The sequence below is a fragment of the Pungitius pungitius genome, chromosome 16 (genome assembly GCF_949316345.1).
Source record: "Pungitius pungitius chromosome 16, fPunPun2.1, whole genome shotgun sequence".
Classification (NCBI taxonomy): Eukaryota; Metazoa; Chordata; class Actinopteri; order Perciformes; family Gasterosteidae; genus Pungitius; species Pungitius pungitius.
The window spans coordinates 13,774,613-13,793,754 of NC_084915.1; the positions used below are offsets into that span (position 1 = coordinate 13,774,613).

General features: G+C 46.5%; 1 protein-coding gene across 1 annotated transcript; it reads left to right on the forward strand.

The window, feature by feature from the left end:
- Window positions 1-3,029: 3,029 nt before the first annotated feature.
- LOC119214974 (transmembrane protein 47-like) lies at window positions 3,030-17,488 on the forward strand. The gene is made up of 3 exons (XM_037466682.2): window positions 3,030-3,403; window positions 13,230-13,370; window positions 15,515-17,488. Exons 1-3 carry the CDS (start codon window positions 3,208-3,210, stop codon window positions 15,694-15,696), a joined length of 519 nt encoding a protein of 172 aa, XP_037322579.1. The 5' UTR covers window positions 3,030-3,207; the 3' UTR covers window positions 15,697-17,488.
- Window positions 17,489-19,142: the final 1,654 nt, after the last annotated feature.

The following is a 19,142-nucleotide window of genomic DNA, read 5'->3' on the forward strand; positions in this document are numbered from 1 at the left end:
GACTCGTGATGGTGCGATGTCCTTGTCTCGGTAAAGAGAGATCGATGACCAGGACGGACCTGTTATAATGACAGCTTCATAATGACAACAAACAGGGCCTCGTCGGTTACCATGGCAGCTCACTCACAGCCCGAAAAGCCCTCCAGAGGCTCAATCCCGAGCCCAATCCTCTGCAGCGATGAGCAACAGACGATGACGTCATCCGACGACTGGCGGGCAAAGAAGCGACGCGTAGTCACCGTGAAGGATGCTAAATCAGAGACGTTGAGATGTGGTGTACGTTTCGTCTTTGGGACTTTCGCTTGCTCTTTATCACAGAGCAAAAAGTGAGTCTCGGTGTTGGCATGTTGGAGTCTGAAGAACATCACCTGAATATCTCAAAGATGGATGAAACTAAAACGGAGGCTCGGGGGATAATTCAGATTTGGGGAGAAAAAAATAATAAGAAAAAAAAAAAGGTACAAGGTTACCCGGATTCCCTTGATGCTCGTTCAGATCACCATGTGGGGAGAGTCACCATCGTGCCTCCTCAAGTAGCTTTGTCTGCTCGGCAGATTTTCTAATGAGGGGCTTTTGGAGGAGGATGACAGAGCGCCGGTGACTGTTCCGTCTGGGAGGGGAGGCATTTAGAGTAAATGAGCCACGCTCTGTCCGCTGATACGACTAATACTAGACACTCAGATGGCCTGCTGGCAGCTCGGCAGCACCGCGAGGACCGAGAGGGGCGGCACTAGTCTGAAACTCTCATTATGTCAGACACACTGAAAACCTCTAATCTACGAGAAGGGAAGAATTAAAAAAAAAAAAAAAAAAAAAACAGGCAAGAAGGCAGCAGCAGTGGTGCAGCCCAAAGGACTCACATTGGCTTTGCTTGTACTTTACACTTGGTAACTTTATTTGGAGAGCAAAGGCTTAGGAACAAATAGCTTCGAGTGATGATCTTTAATGTTTTCATATGAATAAGTGAAGGAACTAACTTCTTATTGCTAGACATGGATCCACAGAAACATGAACAGTGATCTGAACAAGCCACAGGTAAATAAGCTAAAAATGAAATATGTTACCAAAATCAAAGGAACGTGTAACCATGTAATATACGTTGTCTATTCTTAATGAGGAAGGAAACTGATATATATATATTTAGAAAGAATAGCACGTGTACAGTAAGCTGGTTGCTCGTCATTAGTGCGGAAACATCACGAGACAGACGCATGACAGCTGGTCAATAAATCACTCGACCAGAAATGTGTGAAGAGAAGCACATCTCAGAAGATGCTGCTTGTCTCTTCTTGTGCTGATAAATGCTCCTTTCATCTTGAGAAATGTTACTGGATTTGGGTAACTAGAAGTTCCATCATCTAGGGACATGGTCACTGCTGAAGAAATGAGTCTTAAGTAGATAAGCTCATCATGTCAGGCAGGCAGTCTTTTTTATAAAGATATTATAGGATATTTTCTCCTTAACGGGTTATTATAGGTATACGATTTGGATCATCTGACTACCATTTGATTATCCAAATTTGTGTTTTAATTAATAACCTAATTAATCAAAAGCGAGAACTTTACATAAACCTGGTCTCGTGATATACTTGCCATTTCATGTTGGGGCTCTATGAGGTGTTGATAAATCCCGTAGCTGTTTGTGAGAGATATCAAACTCATCACACGCCATGAGCTCGGATCAAAGGGTTGTTTGTCAAAAGAAGTAAATAAAAATATCAGTGGGCTCGGCCCACACACTGGATGTGCAATGAAGTAGAAAAACGGGTGAAAAAAAAATCCAGAAAGATGGCAGACAGCTCTATTCTTGTTGTGTTACTGCAATTTTCAGCAAGCGGGGGATTATTCCTGTCTTTTGTGGTCAATATAAATATATATATACTATAAATGCTGCAGCTGCTACTGCGCATAAAATGCCATGTGCTACTAATAATCATACAAGGTGTGGGGCATTACTGGTGAGGAGTAGAAACAGCAGTAATAATGTGGGTTTTAGCTTCAAGAATGTCCCACGCCTGCCATCTGCTGGACCATCACCGCAGTACAACATGGACTCTTGGCTTTACTCGATTATATGAATGTTTCCCCTCTCAGACTCAACGATTATGTGAGCCCCGAACAGGGGTACAAAATATCATGCAACCCAAATTGTTGGAGAAAACTCAAAGATTTATTAGATAATGATTCATGAATGACGTATATGGAATTAAAGAGCCAGTGCATATTTGATGTAATATTGATTGCTCACTGAGGATTGTGCTGAGAATAAGTCGTACTCTCTGTTGGAAAAACTAAACTATCCCTTCATTATCATTTAAAAGGGAGCATTCAATGTCCTTATTCCTACTTATTCTTTTTTCTTGTGTACTAATATATTTCCTCTCTGCTTTACAATCCCTCCACATTCTAACAGAACTGCGTGTTTGTGAGGACAGCTTTGTTATATTCATACCTCTTGGAAACACTTTTTTGTTACAGCCTCAATCATCCCGAAGAGATGCGCTTGCCACCAAAAGGTGAGAACGAGACTAGTTTCCTTAACTTGGCCTTCAAAATAAAAGCACAGCGATTGAGGCGTGGTACAGCAGGACTGCTATTCTCTACTCATTCAGATGCTGTTCCTCAAATATCAAATATATAATAAGTTATATAAACGGGGACGACGCTAACATGCACCTAATGTCCGCAATTATGACCAAGAAATTGAATTGAATTGGGTTGATGTAATTATGTGTTTCTATAAGCTATTGTTTATTAACTAATCTTTTCGACTTTTGAAGCCCAAATATTTTGCGATACAAAGAAGAATTGTTCTGTGTCCTTTTGGATGTGGTTTTTTTCTCGTTTTTTATGTGTCATATAAAATCAAACATACATCAATATGATAACAAAAAGACAAATAGCATAACATCAGCAGCAATAACGTAACATCCAATCACATTGTTTAGTCCACAAAACCAGATTTTCACGTGTCCCAACTTTATTTTGAAAACCCAACCCAACCGGAAGTCCCCCGTTAAACTTTTCCCAGCCGGACACGCTCATTTCGTGCGCACCCAGATGATGAGCGCAGGGGCCATGGTGGTGGGTTGACGACCGGCGACCTTGTTCCCAGTTTGTAAGCGTTACCCCCGCCGGCGGTGCGCGCGGCACGCTCCCCCTCTCCTCCCGCCTCCCCCCCCCTCGCCGTGTCCCGCGTGAGGAAGGATGTCCGTGAACGAGGTGCACGTGATCCGGCCCTTCAAGCTGATCGCTCTGCTGTGCGTCTTCCTGGCGCTCGGTCTGGACGCGGTGGCTCTGCTGAGCCCAGCGTGGGTCACCGCGGAGCACTTCTCCCTGTCCCTGTGGGAGTCCTGCTCCCGGTCCGAGGCTGCGTGGAGCTGCTTCTCCACCCTCTCATCTGGTAGGGAGTCCACACCCTTATTCGATTCTATTGTGTCCTTGGAGTTGGGATGTTGTGTCGGCATTGTGGAGGATTCTTAAAGTTATCATTTAGATAACTGTTCTTTTTGTTTAACCAGGCTCTGTGATTTAGATTGTAACTTGTTTTTTTTTTTGTTTTTTTTACTGCGGTCTGTCAGTGGGACACAAAGGCTGCACATCCGATGCCTGACAAAAACAAAGAGGAATGCGCGTTGAGCTGCAGCCTTGCAGCCTTTCAGTCCTCATCTCTCATACAGTAGTTGGCTTGTTGTTCTCTCGCCAGCAGCTGATCGGTGGTTCTCTCGCGCTCTTCCTCTCCTCGTACCGGGGCTGTGACGTAGTGTCCCGACGCAGAGTGATGCTCGAAGTGATGTTTGAACTAAAGACCCAAGCAGATGGTTTCCGAGGCACTATGAAGTGCTGGTGAATCAGTGTCACATTTAAAAGTCGACGCCCACAAAGGGTTAACCCACCGCCACCCTCAGAAGGCGATGAGCGGGGCTTTGAAGAGACACATTCAGCATCATCCACCTATAAGCGGGACCCCCCCCCCCCCCTCCAGCAGGGGAGGAAACAATCATTAAAAGAACCACACAAACCAGCGAATTGCTGCTGCTTGTGGTCCATCAGAGGTATGGAAAGACTAAAATGTTAACCGCAAAACATTCATCATTGAGTATAGATCCAATGGACATCTCAGCAGATTTTAACGGCCCGGCGAGGAGGGAAGCCCAGCTTTGGGGTGACTGACACTCTGATATTGTGGAATGTGTGTGTGGGGGGGGGGGGGGGGCGAATAGGAGGCAGATTGTTGCTTTGAGCGGAGGGCCGCGTGGAGGTTAAAGGGGCAGTTCACCAAAAGGCAAAGCTCTATTTATTATGCTTCCAGCCTCTTAAGTCCTTGTGATGTGTGTTCACTGTTCAATACTGCCTTGAAGTATTTTTGTTGTTGACAACCAGAATTCGAACCACTTGATGGAGGAAAAATGTAGCCCATATGTGTCGTTGGGGGGGGGGGAAAGTAAATTGTATCCCTCCCCGATGAGAACGAGGGGATTGTTGGTCAGATGTAAAGTCTCCTTTTGAGTCAAGTGTTGCCTTCTCGTGACATCAAAGAGGGAGCGCACAATGCAGGTGTAACGGATGTGTTCTGTGCATGCATGAAGTCAACCCTGCAGAAGACAATAAAACATAAATAGTGCCTTCTGGTGTTTATTTTGCACCTCAGCTTCCTTCAACAGCGTAACCGATCTGTCTAGCAAAATAATTATGACAAAAGGGGGAAAACCCACAACCCCAAGTAAACAAAATAAATAACCGAATGACAACAATCATTAAAACAAAAAAAAACAAAAAAGACACGTACCTGCAGAAGACAATAAAACATAAATAGTGCCTTCTGGTGTTTATTTTGCACCTCAGCTTCCTAGAGGAGAAGATATGAGTCAGTGCCACCGGATGTAGCTAGTACAAATGGCGCCAAATTAAACAACCACCAAAAGTATATTTAACATCTAAAACAATGGCACTTCGTCAGCTGGATGTCGTAATATTAATAACGTAATGTTGCTCACAGTAATGGTCGCTGATACAATTACGTTTTTTATAAAGAACATAACAAAATAGTACGACATCATTTTCCCCACAACCTACCTTCAACAGCGTAACCGATCTGTGAAGGAAAAAAAAGGACGGGACTACGGAAGCCCAGGAGGCGCAAAAGAGACGTAACGCAACTTCCGCCAAAACAGATCCAACTCATCGAAATAAAATTCACACACACACTAATAACTAATAACCAAAAAACAAGAGATGACACATTGAAAAAGACAACATGTATTTCTGTTACATTCACCCCCACTGAATTTTATCAAAGATGAGCACTCAATACTGATCGCATTCCAAAGAAAACATTTCAAATTTACAACTTACAAAGGGCCAACATCAACAAAACCATCAAAAATGTATCCCATAAGGATGAAGTGGTACGAGAGCAGAGTTTGTCTCTCAACCCAACAACTGGCAACAGGGTGCCTTGTACACCCCACAAGGCCCAAACACAAAGTGCAATGCAGTACAGACTCATAACGAAAAAAAACAAAACAAGTAACAGTCTGTAACCTGGAGTTACAAACAGCCTCATGGCTACTCATGAACAACATCCTGCCTGGACATTGTCTGTATAAGCCTATTTACAGGGTTGATTAAACGCCCAAATCTCGACCTGACCGGGGCATTGAAACGACCACAGTGTTCAGGTGCGATCTGAACCACAGTATGCAAAGAGTCAGACGCATTATCTGTCTGTGTCATGGTATCAAGCGCAGCAGTCAAAGGACAAGAATCAGAAGTCGCAGACTGATCAGTGGGGTCGTCTTCAAGTGAGATAGTTGCGTTCTTGGGATCCGAAGCAACAGTTGTCGCATCAACAGTTCCCGCCTCAACCAGACTTGGCCCAGACAACTGAGTAATCCATTCAATGGTTCTGCTCTCCGAATCCACAGGCACTGCATCAGCAAGAGGGGCCTGTCCATCTCTCACCGTCTCAGGAGATCCACTGTCACTTTCAATGCCAAAGCTTTCATTAGCCACACTACGAGACTCACCCCCTCTCTCAGACAAAGCGTCTTCAGCCTCGTCACCATCATCTCCTGAAATGGAGGATCCTGTTCCAAGCAAGGATGAGGCCAGATCAGATATGTCACATGTATCTCCCACAGGAAGAAAATTGACCAGCATCAGCAGATTCCTGTGAATCACCTTCTCCCGTCCAGTGGTTGTATCACAGATTCTGTACGTGTGTGTCTCCGTATTCACATCTACCACAGTGTAGACGGTCGAGTCCCACCTGTCAGCGAGCTTCTTTTTACCCCTCTCCTTTCTGTTGGCCAAGAGCACCCTGTCACCGATCTTTATATTGGATCCCTTTACTTTCTTGTTATACAGCTGGGCGTGTCGATTCTGCTCTTTTGTAGCATGAACCTGAGCAATAACCATTGCTTCTTTGAGATCATTGGCGAGACACGCCACATACTTCTCATAACTCACCACAGACGAGTCATGAAGAACAGCACGAAAGAGGACATCAACAGGTAGACGAGGGATCCGGCCAAACATGAGGTAGAATGGGGAATAACCTGTCGTCTCATGTTCCGTGCAGTTGTACATGAACGTCAAAGTCTGCAAACGTCGTGGCCAGTCAGCCTTTTCTTCCGGGGGCAACGCTCGAATCATACCACCCAGGGTCCGATTGAAACGCTCCACACTCCCATTCCCCATTGGGTGATAAGGGGTCGTGTGTGATTTCTTGACACCAGAGATCCTGAGAAGCTCACTAATCAGCAGACTCTCAAAGTTAGCCCCTCGATCGCTATGGATACGTTCCGGGAATCCAAAAACACAGAAATACCGGTCCCATAGAACCCTGGCCACCTGTTTAGCTGTCTGGTCCTTACATGAAAATGCTTGAGCCATCCTCGTGAAATGATCAGTTATCACCAGAACGTCGACAGACCTGTTTTTTGAATCCTCAGCCGACCAAAAGTCAATGCAGACCAACTCCAGCGGTCGAGTTGTCATTATACTCTCCAGGGGGGCCCGCCCTTCAGGCTCGACTGTCTTGCTTACGATGCATCGCTGACAATGACGAACGTAGTCCCTTACGTCTCTGTCGAGGTTCGGCCAGAAAAACCTTTGTCTTGCCAAGTTGAGACTCCTGGACTGAGCTTGATGTCCAGCCCTATCATGGATCCCTTGCAGAACCTCAGTCTTCAGTGAGTCAGGAACAATGTATTGAAAACGCTTTGCTTTGGTCTTCTGATCTCTTGAAGTCCTGTACAGTACACCATCCTTCACAGTCAACCTATCCCAGTGTTTCAGGTACCTTGTGACCAGAACAGACTCTTTGAATCGTTCCCTTCTAGAAGGCCTCCGATGTCTCTCAACATAAGACAGAACACGAGAGAGGGTTCTGTCTCTTGACTGCATATCGCAGAGGTCCTTCACAGTGTAAGCAGGTAAGGCGTCTTGTCCAGGAAACAACTGAGGTAAGTGCTGCAACACCTCAACGGCACGAAATCTCGGGCCCTCATCCCATTCAATGTGTGACTGTAAGACAGCGGACACGTCCTCCTTGGCAACAGACTGAATGTGCATGCGCAGTGGGCTGCATCCAGACTGGCCATTGTCACTGAAAGGGGAGGGCTCCCGGTTATGACTGGATGACCGAAAAGCATTTTGGACAGAGAAACTCGACATGTCTTTGACTTCTGTGAGGAGGCCCGCATAAGGTTCAGCGAGCAGCCTATGACCAACACTCGCCTTGACAAACGGCACACGGCTCAGGGCATCAGCTACAATGTTCTGCGGCCCAGGAACATATTTGATATCAAAGTCATAACTCGCCAACTTGGCAACCCAACGTTGCTCACAACAGTCTAGCTTCGGCTTTGTCAGAATGTGCGTCAACGGGTTGTTATCTGTCCAGACAGTGAATTTGTGGCCTTTCAGCCAATGACTGAACTTTTCGCAGATCGACCACTTCAAGGCTAGAAACTCCAACCGATGAGCCGGGTAGTTCTTTTGAGACCGAGATAACGACTTGCTGGCAAAAGCGATAGGTCTGGCATTTGCCTCACCCTCCTGGATTTGGGACAGAACCGCACCAATGCCATCCAAGGACGCATCAGTGGACAGCATGAAGGGACGGTTAAAATCGGGGTGAGCTAAGACAACACTGTGGAGCAGTGAGACTTTCAGACTTTCAAAAGCCTGTCCCTGCTCAGATGTCCAATCAGCCGCATACAGCTTCCTGCTCAACAGTTTTTTTGGGGGGGTTTGTTTACCTCTCCTTTTTGCACCTTTCAGCAGGTCAAATAGCGGCTTGGCCATTGCGGAGTAACCAGGCATGAAGTGTTGATAGTAATTTATCATCCCTAAGAAGGACCGTATGCGTTTCGGGGACGGAGTCACACCATCAGACTCCATGAGGTCAGTGCTTACCATGTTAGTGATGCTCTCAATCTTGCTAGGGTCTGTTGAAACACCATGCTCATCAACAATGTGGCCAAGAAACTTTACAGACCTCCTGAGGAAAAAGCACTTCTTAGGGGATAACTTCAAGTTGTGTCGACACAGCTTCTTAAACACCATCTCCAAGCGCAGCAAGGCAGTCTCCTCATCAGGTGCAAACACCAGCAAGTCATCCAAGTAGCATAAAAGACTCAAATAGTTTTGGTCACCAAAAATGCTCGTCATCATGCGCATAAAGCTCCCGGGACTGTTGCAGAGACCCTGCGGCAGACGGTTGTACTCGTACAGACCCATGGGGGTGGTGAAGGCCGAGTACTTCCTGTCGTCTTCGTGAAGTGGCATATTGTAAAACCCGGAGGTCAGGTCCATTGTGCTAAAAAGGCAGTTCCCCCCCAGCGCTGCCAAGCAGTCTGCCTGGTGGGGAAGAGGATGAGCATCCTTCAGTGTCCTTTTATTCAACCAGCGAAAATCTGTACAGATGCGTAGATCCCCGTTCTTCTTCCACACAAGCACCAATGGTGAGGCGTATTCACTGGTTGACTTTCTGATGATCTCCTTTTCCTCCATCTCGCTTAGTACCAGGCGCAGCTTCTGGTACTGACCAGGGGGCACTCTCCTGTACGGGAGTCTGAACGGTCGGTTATCTGACAGGTGTATGCGATGTACAAAGTCTTTTGCCTCTCCACAATCAAGATGGTGGCGCGAAAAGATGTCCTCATACTGCATGACAAGATCAGCCATCTTCTTCTTACAGTTCACAGACACTTCGCACGACTCAATGTCAACAGCACTGAGCCCAATTGAACCCAGCTTTTCTTTGGCACAGCCTGTATCAGCAGTAGGAGGCGTGACTGATTGGGTGCAACCTGCCACCTCTGTCAGTTCAGTAACATCCATGTCCTCAAGCGCTGCACATGTAAAAACATCGGCTACCTTTGCATTTCGCCTCAAGAGCACAGGTCTGTCGGATGTATTGATGAGCTTCAGCGGAACCTGCCTGTCCCCCCAAAGTGTGGTTACAATCTTTGCGACCAGAACACCTCTGGGAGCCGAACGGGATGAAGTAGGCTCTGTCATGACGGTGCTTCCTGGAGAAATAGGAGTGTTCTTAGGTAGTTTTCCCCAGATGAGGTATTCACGGCCAGGCTCGAGACAGGTAGCTGAGTTACACCTGACTGTACCAACATTGTCAGGAACATGACTACCTCTCCATGGACTCAGACCTGAGAGCATAGACAGGAAACGTTCAGTGTCTGTGTCTCTGTCTGGGCAAGGGCCAGACACTGTCCTCCAATAGGATTCACAGAATTTAGACTGATGTAGGATGTATTTTATAACATTCGTCCCTATTATTAACTCATCATACTGTCCCGGGACAACAAGTGTTGGGACAAACATCTTGCAGCCATACACTTCCATCTCCACACCAAAAGCGCACTTGGGCCTCACACGAAGTCCACCACATCCCACAAGAACTACATTGACATCAATCTGGTTTTGGTCAGTTATCACTCCAGCTTCTCTCAGTCTCATCTCAGCTGTTTCACTAATACTACACGCCATGGAGCCACTGTCCAACATGCCACCTACTGTAACTGTCCCACCCACTACCGCACGTGTGTAGAAAAGACTGTCACTACTACCAACTCTGTGAATATTCTGGAAAACAACAACTTCAGACTCATCACACGAGTCTCTCACAGATGTGTACACCGTTTCAGCATCAGACATGTCATCTGTTTGGGAGTTTGTTGTGTGACCTGTATTGCCTCCCTCCGAATACAAGTCGTCTAGTTTCCCTCTGCCTGGTATTGGGTTGAGTTTTTGGCAGGGCAGTTCAGTTTGGTGTGGCCAGGAGCGTGGCAGGAAAAACAAAGTCGGTCAGACATACAGTGTGAAATGGTGGTGTGGCTCGAGTCATTACAGACCTTACAAAATGCCTCTCGGGAACGCTTTTCACGGGAGACATGCTGCAACCGCCCACCAAGAGTTGGATGTAAAGTGTTGCGCGGCTGCATTCTCTCCATCATCTCCTGAAACATGTCAACCATACGGGTGAGAAGCCTCTCTTCCGACTGTGGGAGATTATTTCCATGACAGGACTCTCCTTGAACTGGGACTGATGATGGAGAAGGGCAATTAGGATGACACACTTGATGCTGAACTTGGAGAGGAGGAGGCAAGGGAGTCGCAGTAAGGCACTGCGCAGACACCACCATATCAGTCGGTGACGTACTAGGCTGCCCAGGGGTGACTGCAGTGATGTAGTTTTTCAGTTGTACAGTATCAGCGCCACCACCACGAGCCCTCAACTCACGCTGATAATCATCAATCCTTAACTGAACATCCCGCGAGGTCCATTCGTGAAGTGGTTTAAACTTTAGAGTGCAGGACAGTTCTGGATCAGGGCAGTGTTTGACAAACATGAGAGCCACTTCATTGTTCATGTTCTCCGTCCGCTTCCCTTGTCTGCGCAAGCCCTCAAGCGCAAGGTCAGCAGCTTTGTTTAATCTTATCCAGTAGTCAACTGGGTTTTCTCTATGCTGGGGCAGAGTAGCATAGAAGTCTGCAAGGGGAAGACATGAAGGAGCAGCACTGAAATACTGGAGGAGAACATTATATATCCGTTCAGGTTCCTGTTCGACGTCAAGCGCAAGATCACTGCGCAAGGCAATCTTCACCACATCTCTGGCTTTGCCCATTAAATGACACATTACTTCCTCTGCTTGGTCACAAACAGGAATCTGTCGTTTTCTGAGATGTGTTTTAGTCATGTCAATCCAGTCCTGGACTGGATATCTGTCGGTACTGTCCCCTCTGAATGTCTGAAGTCCTTTATCAGAGTTCACATGAACTGTCACATGTGGAGGACGGTCATGTTGATCGACATTACTGTGTGTGGTCTGGGAAGTAGCAGTCTGGTGCTCATTGGTCATGTTTACAACACCAGCTGACATTAACTTTTCGACAATGGACTCACCAATCTGGGCACCTAACTGCCCTACCATGGTAGTGAGATGATGTATGACATCAACATCACTGTCAGGAGTAGACGTAAGAGGACCCCCCGTTAACCCACCAACAGGAGTACAATTTGGGCTCTGACCTAACCCCGTGTCACGGCTATCAGGTGTTAGTTTAGGGTATCCCACATTCCTACTGCCAGCGATATGACTGAGCCAAACACCCCTGCCCTTTGGCAGACTTGGGCTAGCAAACTCATCCATATTTACGGCCGTTTATATCCAATAGATGCACTTGCGTTGTGTATTTAGAACCAAAACCCAACAAAAACGAAAGATAATAAGAATAAGGAGAGGGGTATATATATTGAATTATCAAAAGTGGATAAACAATTTGAAACACTATGTCCTAGTTCACAAAAAAAAAAAAAAACTTGATATGACCACAGAAGAGTGCAAAGGCAGATCAGGACATCAGCACAGCATCCACGGCGACGAGCATCAAGCTGATCTGATGATCCGGGTCACGGCACCAATGTAACGGATGTGTTCTGTGCATGCATGAAGTCAACCCTGCAGAAGACAATAAAACATAAATAGTGCCTTCTGGTGTTTATTTTGCACCTCAGCTTCCTTCAACAGCGTAACCGATCTGTCTAGCAAAATAATTATGACAAAAGGGGGAAAACCCACAACCCCAAGTAAACAAAATAAATAACCGAATGACAACAGTCATTAAAACAAAAAAAAACAAAAAAGACACGTACCTGCAGAAGACAATAAAACATAAATAGTGCCTTCTGGTGTTTATTTTGCACCTCAGCTTCCTAGAGGAGAAGATATGAGTCAGTGCCACCGGATGTAGCTAGTACAAATGGCGCCAAATTAAACAACCACCAAAAGTATATTTAACATCTAAAACAATGGCACTTCGTCAGCTGGATGTCGTAATATTAATAACGTAATGTTGCTCACAGTAATGGTCGCTGATACAATTACGTTTTTTATAAAGAACATAACAAAATAGTACGACATCATTTTCCCCACAACCTACCTTCAACAGCGTAACCGATTTGTGAAGGAAAAAAAAGGACGGGACTACGGAAGCCCAGGAGGCGCAAAAGAGACGTAACGCAACTTCCGCCAAAACAGATCCAACTCATCGAAATAAAATTCACACACACACTAATAACTAATAACCAAAAAACAAGAGATGACACATTGAAAAAGACAACATGTATTTCTGTTACACAGGCAGGAATGGAAACGCACGTCTGAATACATTTTCTGGTTACTGATTAGAAGCTCAGTTCGAAAAAGGCTTTTAAAAACGCAAGTGTTGTGTGGCTCTTTCCGAAAGGATTAATAATTTGACGAGGAGGGTTTAACTTTTCCACCGGGAGCGACCGGAGGCGTCGCAGAGTGAAGGGAAAAAAAATATTTTTCTTTCTAGCTGTATTTTCATGTGTAAATCAGCAGGAATGTGATAGACCTTGAAGGGGATTTGAACAATCAAACAAAACCAAAACACAGTACGATGAACAGGTGAAGTTTAAGTAAACGCCCCAAAAAAATACAGTAAAATCTGAACTTTCACATGAAGATGTTCTTTTTGACTTCTTATTATTGACAGTACTCCAAAGGAAGCAGCTGTGCGTTCACTATCTGCCTCTGCAAGCCATCAGCTGTTCCCATCCCACGGGCCTGAGTACCCCCCCACCCCACCCCTCTCCCGTTATCACCCCTCTGTGGGGTTAGCTCTGGTCTTGTGTGGCGGATCTAAACCCCCGCGAGTGTCTCTCCTTCCTGCAGACTGGCAGATCGCCACCCTGGTGCTGCTGGGGGCCGGCGCCGCCGCGACCCTCCTGGCCTTCCTGGTGGCCCTGATTTCCCTCTGCAGGGGGACGCAGAGGCGCCACTACCGCACCGTGGCCGTGCTGCTCTTCACCGCAGGTACGTCTCTCGTCTCCCTCGCGGTGACTCCCTGTGGGCGTTTGTCCGATGTGTCCCACGCACGATGCGCATGGAGAAAAAAAGGGGGCACGCATACGTTCACCAGAAGCCACAACAGTTTCCATATGGGCGGAGGGTTCTTGTTCCAGTGCTGGCACTGAGCAGCAGCAGCAGCAGCAGCAGCTGAAGGAGGTTTGTTGGTTGAGCTCATTCTTTCTGTGGTGTGGAGTCTGGGAAGCTGCCCGGACCAGGAGCCGAAGAAAGAGGAAAAGAAAAGAAAAAAAAGGCAGCCGCGGAATTTTTGAAGTGAAGTCACTGAGGGTAAAAAAGAAGAGAAGAGAAGAAGCCACAGACTGCACATCTCCTCCATGCACCGTGAGATCGATCTATTCGCGGCACATGTCATTAAAACCTATAGCAGTCAGGACGCGTTGTTCCATACGCTGTCCAGGCCCTGCAATAACAGACTCCTATGCTTTACTTTAACGGCAGTAATGACACGCGTACTGCTGCTTGTCTCATTTCCAGATTCTAGAAAATACAATTAGTTATAAATTAAAGGTTATAAAGTAAACGTCCATACTGTCATGCATCATGAATAACGCCCCCCCTCCCCCCTCCAGATGCATTTTTACTTTGTGCCTGTGGACCAAAGGGGCAGCTTTGACATTTTTGGAGATTGCACACACTTCTTTGCATGCTTGGTGAGAGGCTCTGGGCATGAGAAGATGTTTCATTTCCAGCGGACGGATGTGAGAGTTAACGACTCTCACATCCGTCCTTTGGACAGTGAGCCACCGCCAGCCGCTGGACACCAGTCTTTGTATTGAGCAGAGCCAACCAGCTGCTGTCTGCAGCTGGTTGGCTCTGGCGAGCGGCATCCATCTTCTCAGCAAGTTTGTTTTCCCACCAAATAGTTTTTGGTAATCCACAGAAGATCCCGAGGTGACGTCATAAATGTGCATGAATATACATGAGTAAGTAAATCAATTACTGCCCTGTCTTACTTGTCGGGCAGACTAACCAGTCATTTTGTTTTCTTTCTTCGACCCCGTGGATCAGACTGAATGTCTGGACCAAGCAGATCAGAACCATGATAAAATGGACTGTTTCTCAAACGCTCTAGAAAAACGTTTGCCTTTTGAGGGGGGGGAATATAATGGATTCTTTTCTGGTCCTCCACCAGTCACAAAGGACCAGTGTGTGCTGTGCCTTCGACTCGTAGCCATTTACTGAGAGGCGTGGGAAGGGGCCGCTGTCCTTTTCCTGTGTGTAATTGCTTCAAGAGTCTTTAGAGAATGAGCTCGCCCTACAGGCCCAGGGTCAGCGGTTCGGACCCTGTAGAAACGCCCCCCCCCCCCCCCGGCTGCTCCGTGGAATTTATTTTTGTGTCCAGAAATATGACCTCAGCTCTGCCTGGGCCCTCCGTCGACACCGCGCCGCATTCCTGAGCTCCCGAGCGCCACTCGGCTGCGTCCTGCGGGAAGGAGAGGCGCCGTGTGGCGCTTCGCGCGGTGAGGTCACTTCCTGGAGAGTCACTTCCCCGAGAGTCACCTGGCACGCCACGAAAAAAAGGGAGCCGCCGCGAGAGCGCTACGCACGCGCGCATGATGCCAGCCTTAAATGGCGCACGTGCACGTCCCCCGTCATAACGAGGCGTTTGGACGAGTTGGAGGGAAGATGATTCGACGCGATGAAGGAATTGAAGTCATTTTCCTTCAGGGATGTCAGAGGTCCCGGCTCCCTTTGTAGACACCGAAAACCCGTCTCTCCTTTAAAACCAGACCGTCTCCTTTCTGCCGTTTTTTAGAAGCGCGTCAGCTTTCAGATGTGTGTTTTTTACCACCAACATCCTGTACTTTATACCTGAGTACTGCATTCTTTACGCTGAAAAGCACTAATGTACCTCGTGGTAACGTCTTGAAAAAAGACCGACCGGAGTCCGAGTTGGACAAAGGCCCGTGTCGAAGGTGGAAAGAAGATCAAGACACGCGCAATAAAGCATCAGCTGAAAGTAAATCTTCCCGTGTTTTGTAGTAGTGATGTCACAGCGAAGGTGCGCGTCCAGTAGTGCTGCTTCACGGTGTGTGTGTGTGTGTGTGTGTGTGTGTGTGTGTGTGTGTGTGTGACTCGTCTGGTTCCAGTCGTTCTGCAGTCCTGCGCTCTGGTGCTCTACCCGATCAAGTTCATCGACGGGACCGTCCTCCAGACCTACCACGAGTTCAACTGGGGCTACGGGCTCGGCTGGGGGGCCACCATCTTCATGCTGGGCGGCGGGATCCTCTTCTGCCTGCGCACGGACACCTACGAGGACGCCATGTACTGAGGGCCTCCCCTCGAGCCGCCGGGAGAACACACACACACACACACCCATACAGGAGGTGTGCTACTTGTGCCACCTACCTCTCTCTCTCTCTTGCTCTCTTTGTTATTTTTAGAAAGGCCGTGAAGGCCCAAATTAGGCCAGGCGGTTACGAACAGGACGCCCAGAGCCCCCCCCCCCCCCCCCGATGCCCCCCCCCCCTCTTTCCACCCCTCCTGCCCCCGCCGGCGGCGGCGAAGCACAGAGAGCTTTCTGGAGGTGCTGGAGGTTTCCAGCGCACGCTGACCTGGATCTCCTGTTGTCAGAGGAGCGGGACAGTGGAGCACAGACCTGAACTGTTTTGAAGGGATGGGCTGATCCGCCACGTTTATTCTTCTTCTCTTGGTAGCCTTTCACGAAGGACGAGCTCGTTGTTGGCGTATTTATGGCACACACTTTGTTGAGGAAGCTGAACTTGTGTGTTCTGGCTGAAACATACCTAGTGATGCTTTTCTTTCTGATATTAGAATTAGAGGTTCTATATATGCTAGAGATCCTGAGTGTTTAGAGCTTGTCCGCAAACTAAAGTAAAAATGTAAATGTGTACAAGGAATTTCAACATGAAGGATAATCCAGAATAAACAATTGTCGCTTTGAGAGTATTAGGAGTTTTAAACATAGTTTTCAATAGGAATACGCTTTGACCCCATCGGCTCACAAACTGACCTCTCAGTGAAGTCACAAGACTGCCAACTTTTCCTATTTTTTGGGGGGGAACCAAACGGCAATTCCTCTGAGGAAACCACCCCAGGCTATTTAAAGTTGTTAGCTTGCAGCTCGTAGATGTGTGAACATAGTAAAGCAAACTCTTTAGAAAGAGTTTAGCAGCTGGTTAAATATTCTCTGTAAGGGAAACTACTGCACATTAACCCCCCCCCCCCCCCCCCTTCCCCCCTCCACGTCGCACGTCGTTTACCCCTCAATCAGCCGCAAAGAGACAGGAAGTACTCTGCTGCGTCGGCCCGACACCTGGCTCCTGTGAACAGTTGCACGTGATTGGCTGAGGGTGTGAGCTGCCGGGTCACTGGTTGTCTTATTATAGCGGTCGACCTCGTGGGAATCTTTCACATGTGACTCGCAGGTTAAAGGTTGGAGGGAGAACATCACAGAGTGTCTCCAACATTAACCTTGATGCTTGTCTGATTCTGTGCATTTTCAACCTCAACTACTCAACTATATTGTAGGAGAACATTTTCTCTCTTGTAAAGGACACAGTACCAATAGTATAGTAGGTGATGCACATAATATGCAAATGAATTTCCCAGAACTGCTTTTATTTGCAAGTAGGAATGTTTTAGAGTTCCCTCACTTATTTGTGATTTGAATATGTGAAACACATACATTCTCAGCACCACCACCACACAGTTTCTGCTATTATTGCATAACTATAACTATCAATATGCAAAGAAATGTTCAAACACAGAAGAGACAGTTTCTTATTCCCCTGACATCTTGTTTTCTTTTTAGGGAAGGATTTAGTAGCTTCTAATTTTTTTAAAAGTATGCAATGCCATGGTGGACCCACCCACATGATTGAGTCTGACATCTTCCTCCCCCTAATGGGCAAAGCTGAGAATAGCTTTCTGGGTACTCAAGCCGTCAGGAACAGAAAAATAGCAAAATAGTGGTGATTCTGGGTCTCAACTGAGGGGGGATATCAATATGTAGCATGTCAATCTAAAAATGTTGATTTTGATTCTTTTCTGTATGTTCTATAAAAACTGAAGAAGTAAAAAAATACATTGTATAAAACATGTCCCAAATCTTGTGTTTTTTTTAAATTAAGTTGATAAAGGTCAACCTGAAGGGTGCAAGTGCAAGACTTGAGCCAAACTGATCAGAAACAGCAACTGAATCAACGTATTTTTCATAAACATTTCACAAGCGTAATACGTTTTAGAACAATCAAACCTCACTCTGAACACTTGGGATATGGCCACAGACTTTTCCTTCTACTTGCAGAGGACCCGCTCAACTCTTACCGGATGCCAGCAGAGAAAACAAGACCCCCGGCATCGCAAATCCTCCTCTCCAGCTGTTTGGACACATTTAGTCAGGCAATCGGGAAGAGCATTGTCTTAGCATCGAAGACGACGTGTCTCTCGGAGAGAAGCTTGGCCCCCAGGTGCAGTAACCAGACGGGCCCTGCGATTTCACACTCTGCAGGGACAGATTCCAGTTACTGAGCCTGGGGGACAAAGATGGAGCCTGTAGTCTCGCTGCCTGTTGTCCGGCTCCTCCTGTGATCCTCAGCGGTGGACGCCGTCTGCAGACCAGTGAAGCGATGAAGAGACACACCTGGGCTACACATTACCCTCCGACCAATCCCCGTTCAAGCTCGGCTCCACCAAAAGTACACATTAACTTGAAAGGAGTTGCTCGTTTCTCCTCTCCAATGTCACGCTTTTGGGCGTTACCGGGGGAGACACAGCCACACGTAGACATGCGTACGTACAGGGACAGGCGGCTGCTGTGGGAAGCTGTCAGCTGCAAAGCTGACCTTGTGGGGTGTCAATGAGTGTTGGATCAAACGCTGAAAAAAAAGGGACATCAGCCAGTGGCCAGATGGTTACTTTCCCATCATGAAAATAGATGGAGGATATAAACGGAACAGTGTCGTCTCCTAAGGTTCAAAAGAAACATAAATGCACACTGGCTCAGAGCTTCCTAATTTGCAAACCTTGGCTTTCCATTAGGAAAAACCCAAACACAAAGGTAATGAGAGAGCCTGGATACCATGTCAATACATTTACATGTTCATCAAATTAATCAAATTTTGAATGGAAAACATTCATATGGACAGCTGCAGACAGGTAATTTAAATATAATGAACATTAATGTGTAGATCACAAGAAAAAATGCCTGAAAAAATATAGATTAGATTTATGGACGTGTTGGGTGCTATAAATGTTCTGAACACTAGAGGGCAACGTGCGCTATAACAACATTAAAGTCCTTCTCTCCACGTACACATTCTAAAATGTGTAATACATTTCATCAAATAAGATCATTTTGCAGAATACAAATATGTTCAAGTAAATCCTGATTACTACCGCACATGCTACTCCTGTGTGTCACAATAGAAATGTGTTATTGTTTGGTTTTTGAAACATCTGATGTTACACCTTGAGAACAAAGTATGTATCTCTACAAGATGCTTTCTAAATTTGATTTCATACAATTGAAACTATGAAATTGAGATTGATGTTGCTCCATAGCTGGTATCGAGGTTCACTTCATGAGAAACTAAAAATATTTCTACTCTGTGAAAACACAACTAGACAACTAGAGACATCGTGTGCATATTGTAGCCGAGGGTCATGGCTGATTTCTACATTTCTTATGTTGATAATACGTTTCAACGAAAATTTCACCAGCAGCTATTATCAATCCCTTGACAACACATTGAA

What these genes read in the sequence shown, in the direction of transcription:
- LOC119214974 (XM_037466682.2), top strand. Translation starts at nt 3,208, where the DNA reads ATGTCCGTGAACGAGGTGCACGTGATCCGGCCCTTCAAGCTGATCGCT. An exon ending in CTTCTCCACCCTCTCATCTG is followed by an intron (nt 3,404 to 13,229) that starts GTAGGGAGTCCA and finishes TCCTTCCTGCAG; the next exon opens with ACTGGCAGATCGCCACCCTG. An exon ending in CGTGCTGCTCTTCACCGCAG is followed by an intron (nt 13,371 to 15,514) that starts GTACGTCTCTCG and finishes GTCTGGTTCCAG; the next exon opens with TCGTTCTGCAGTCCTGCGCT.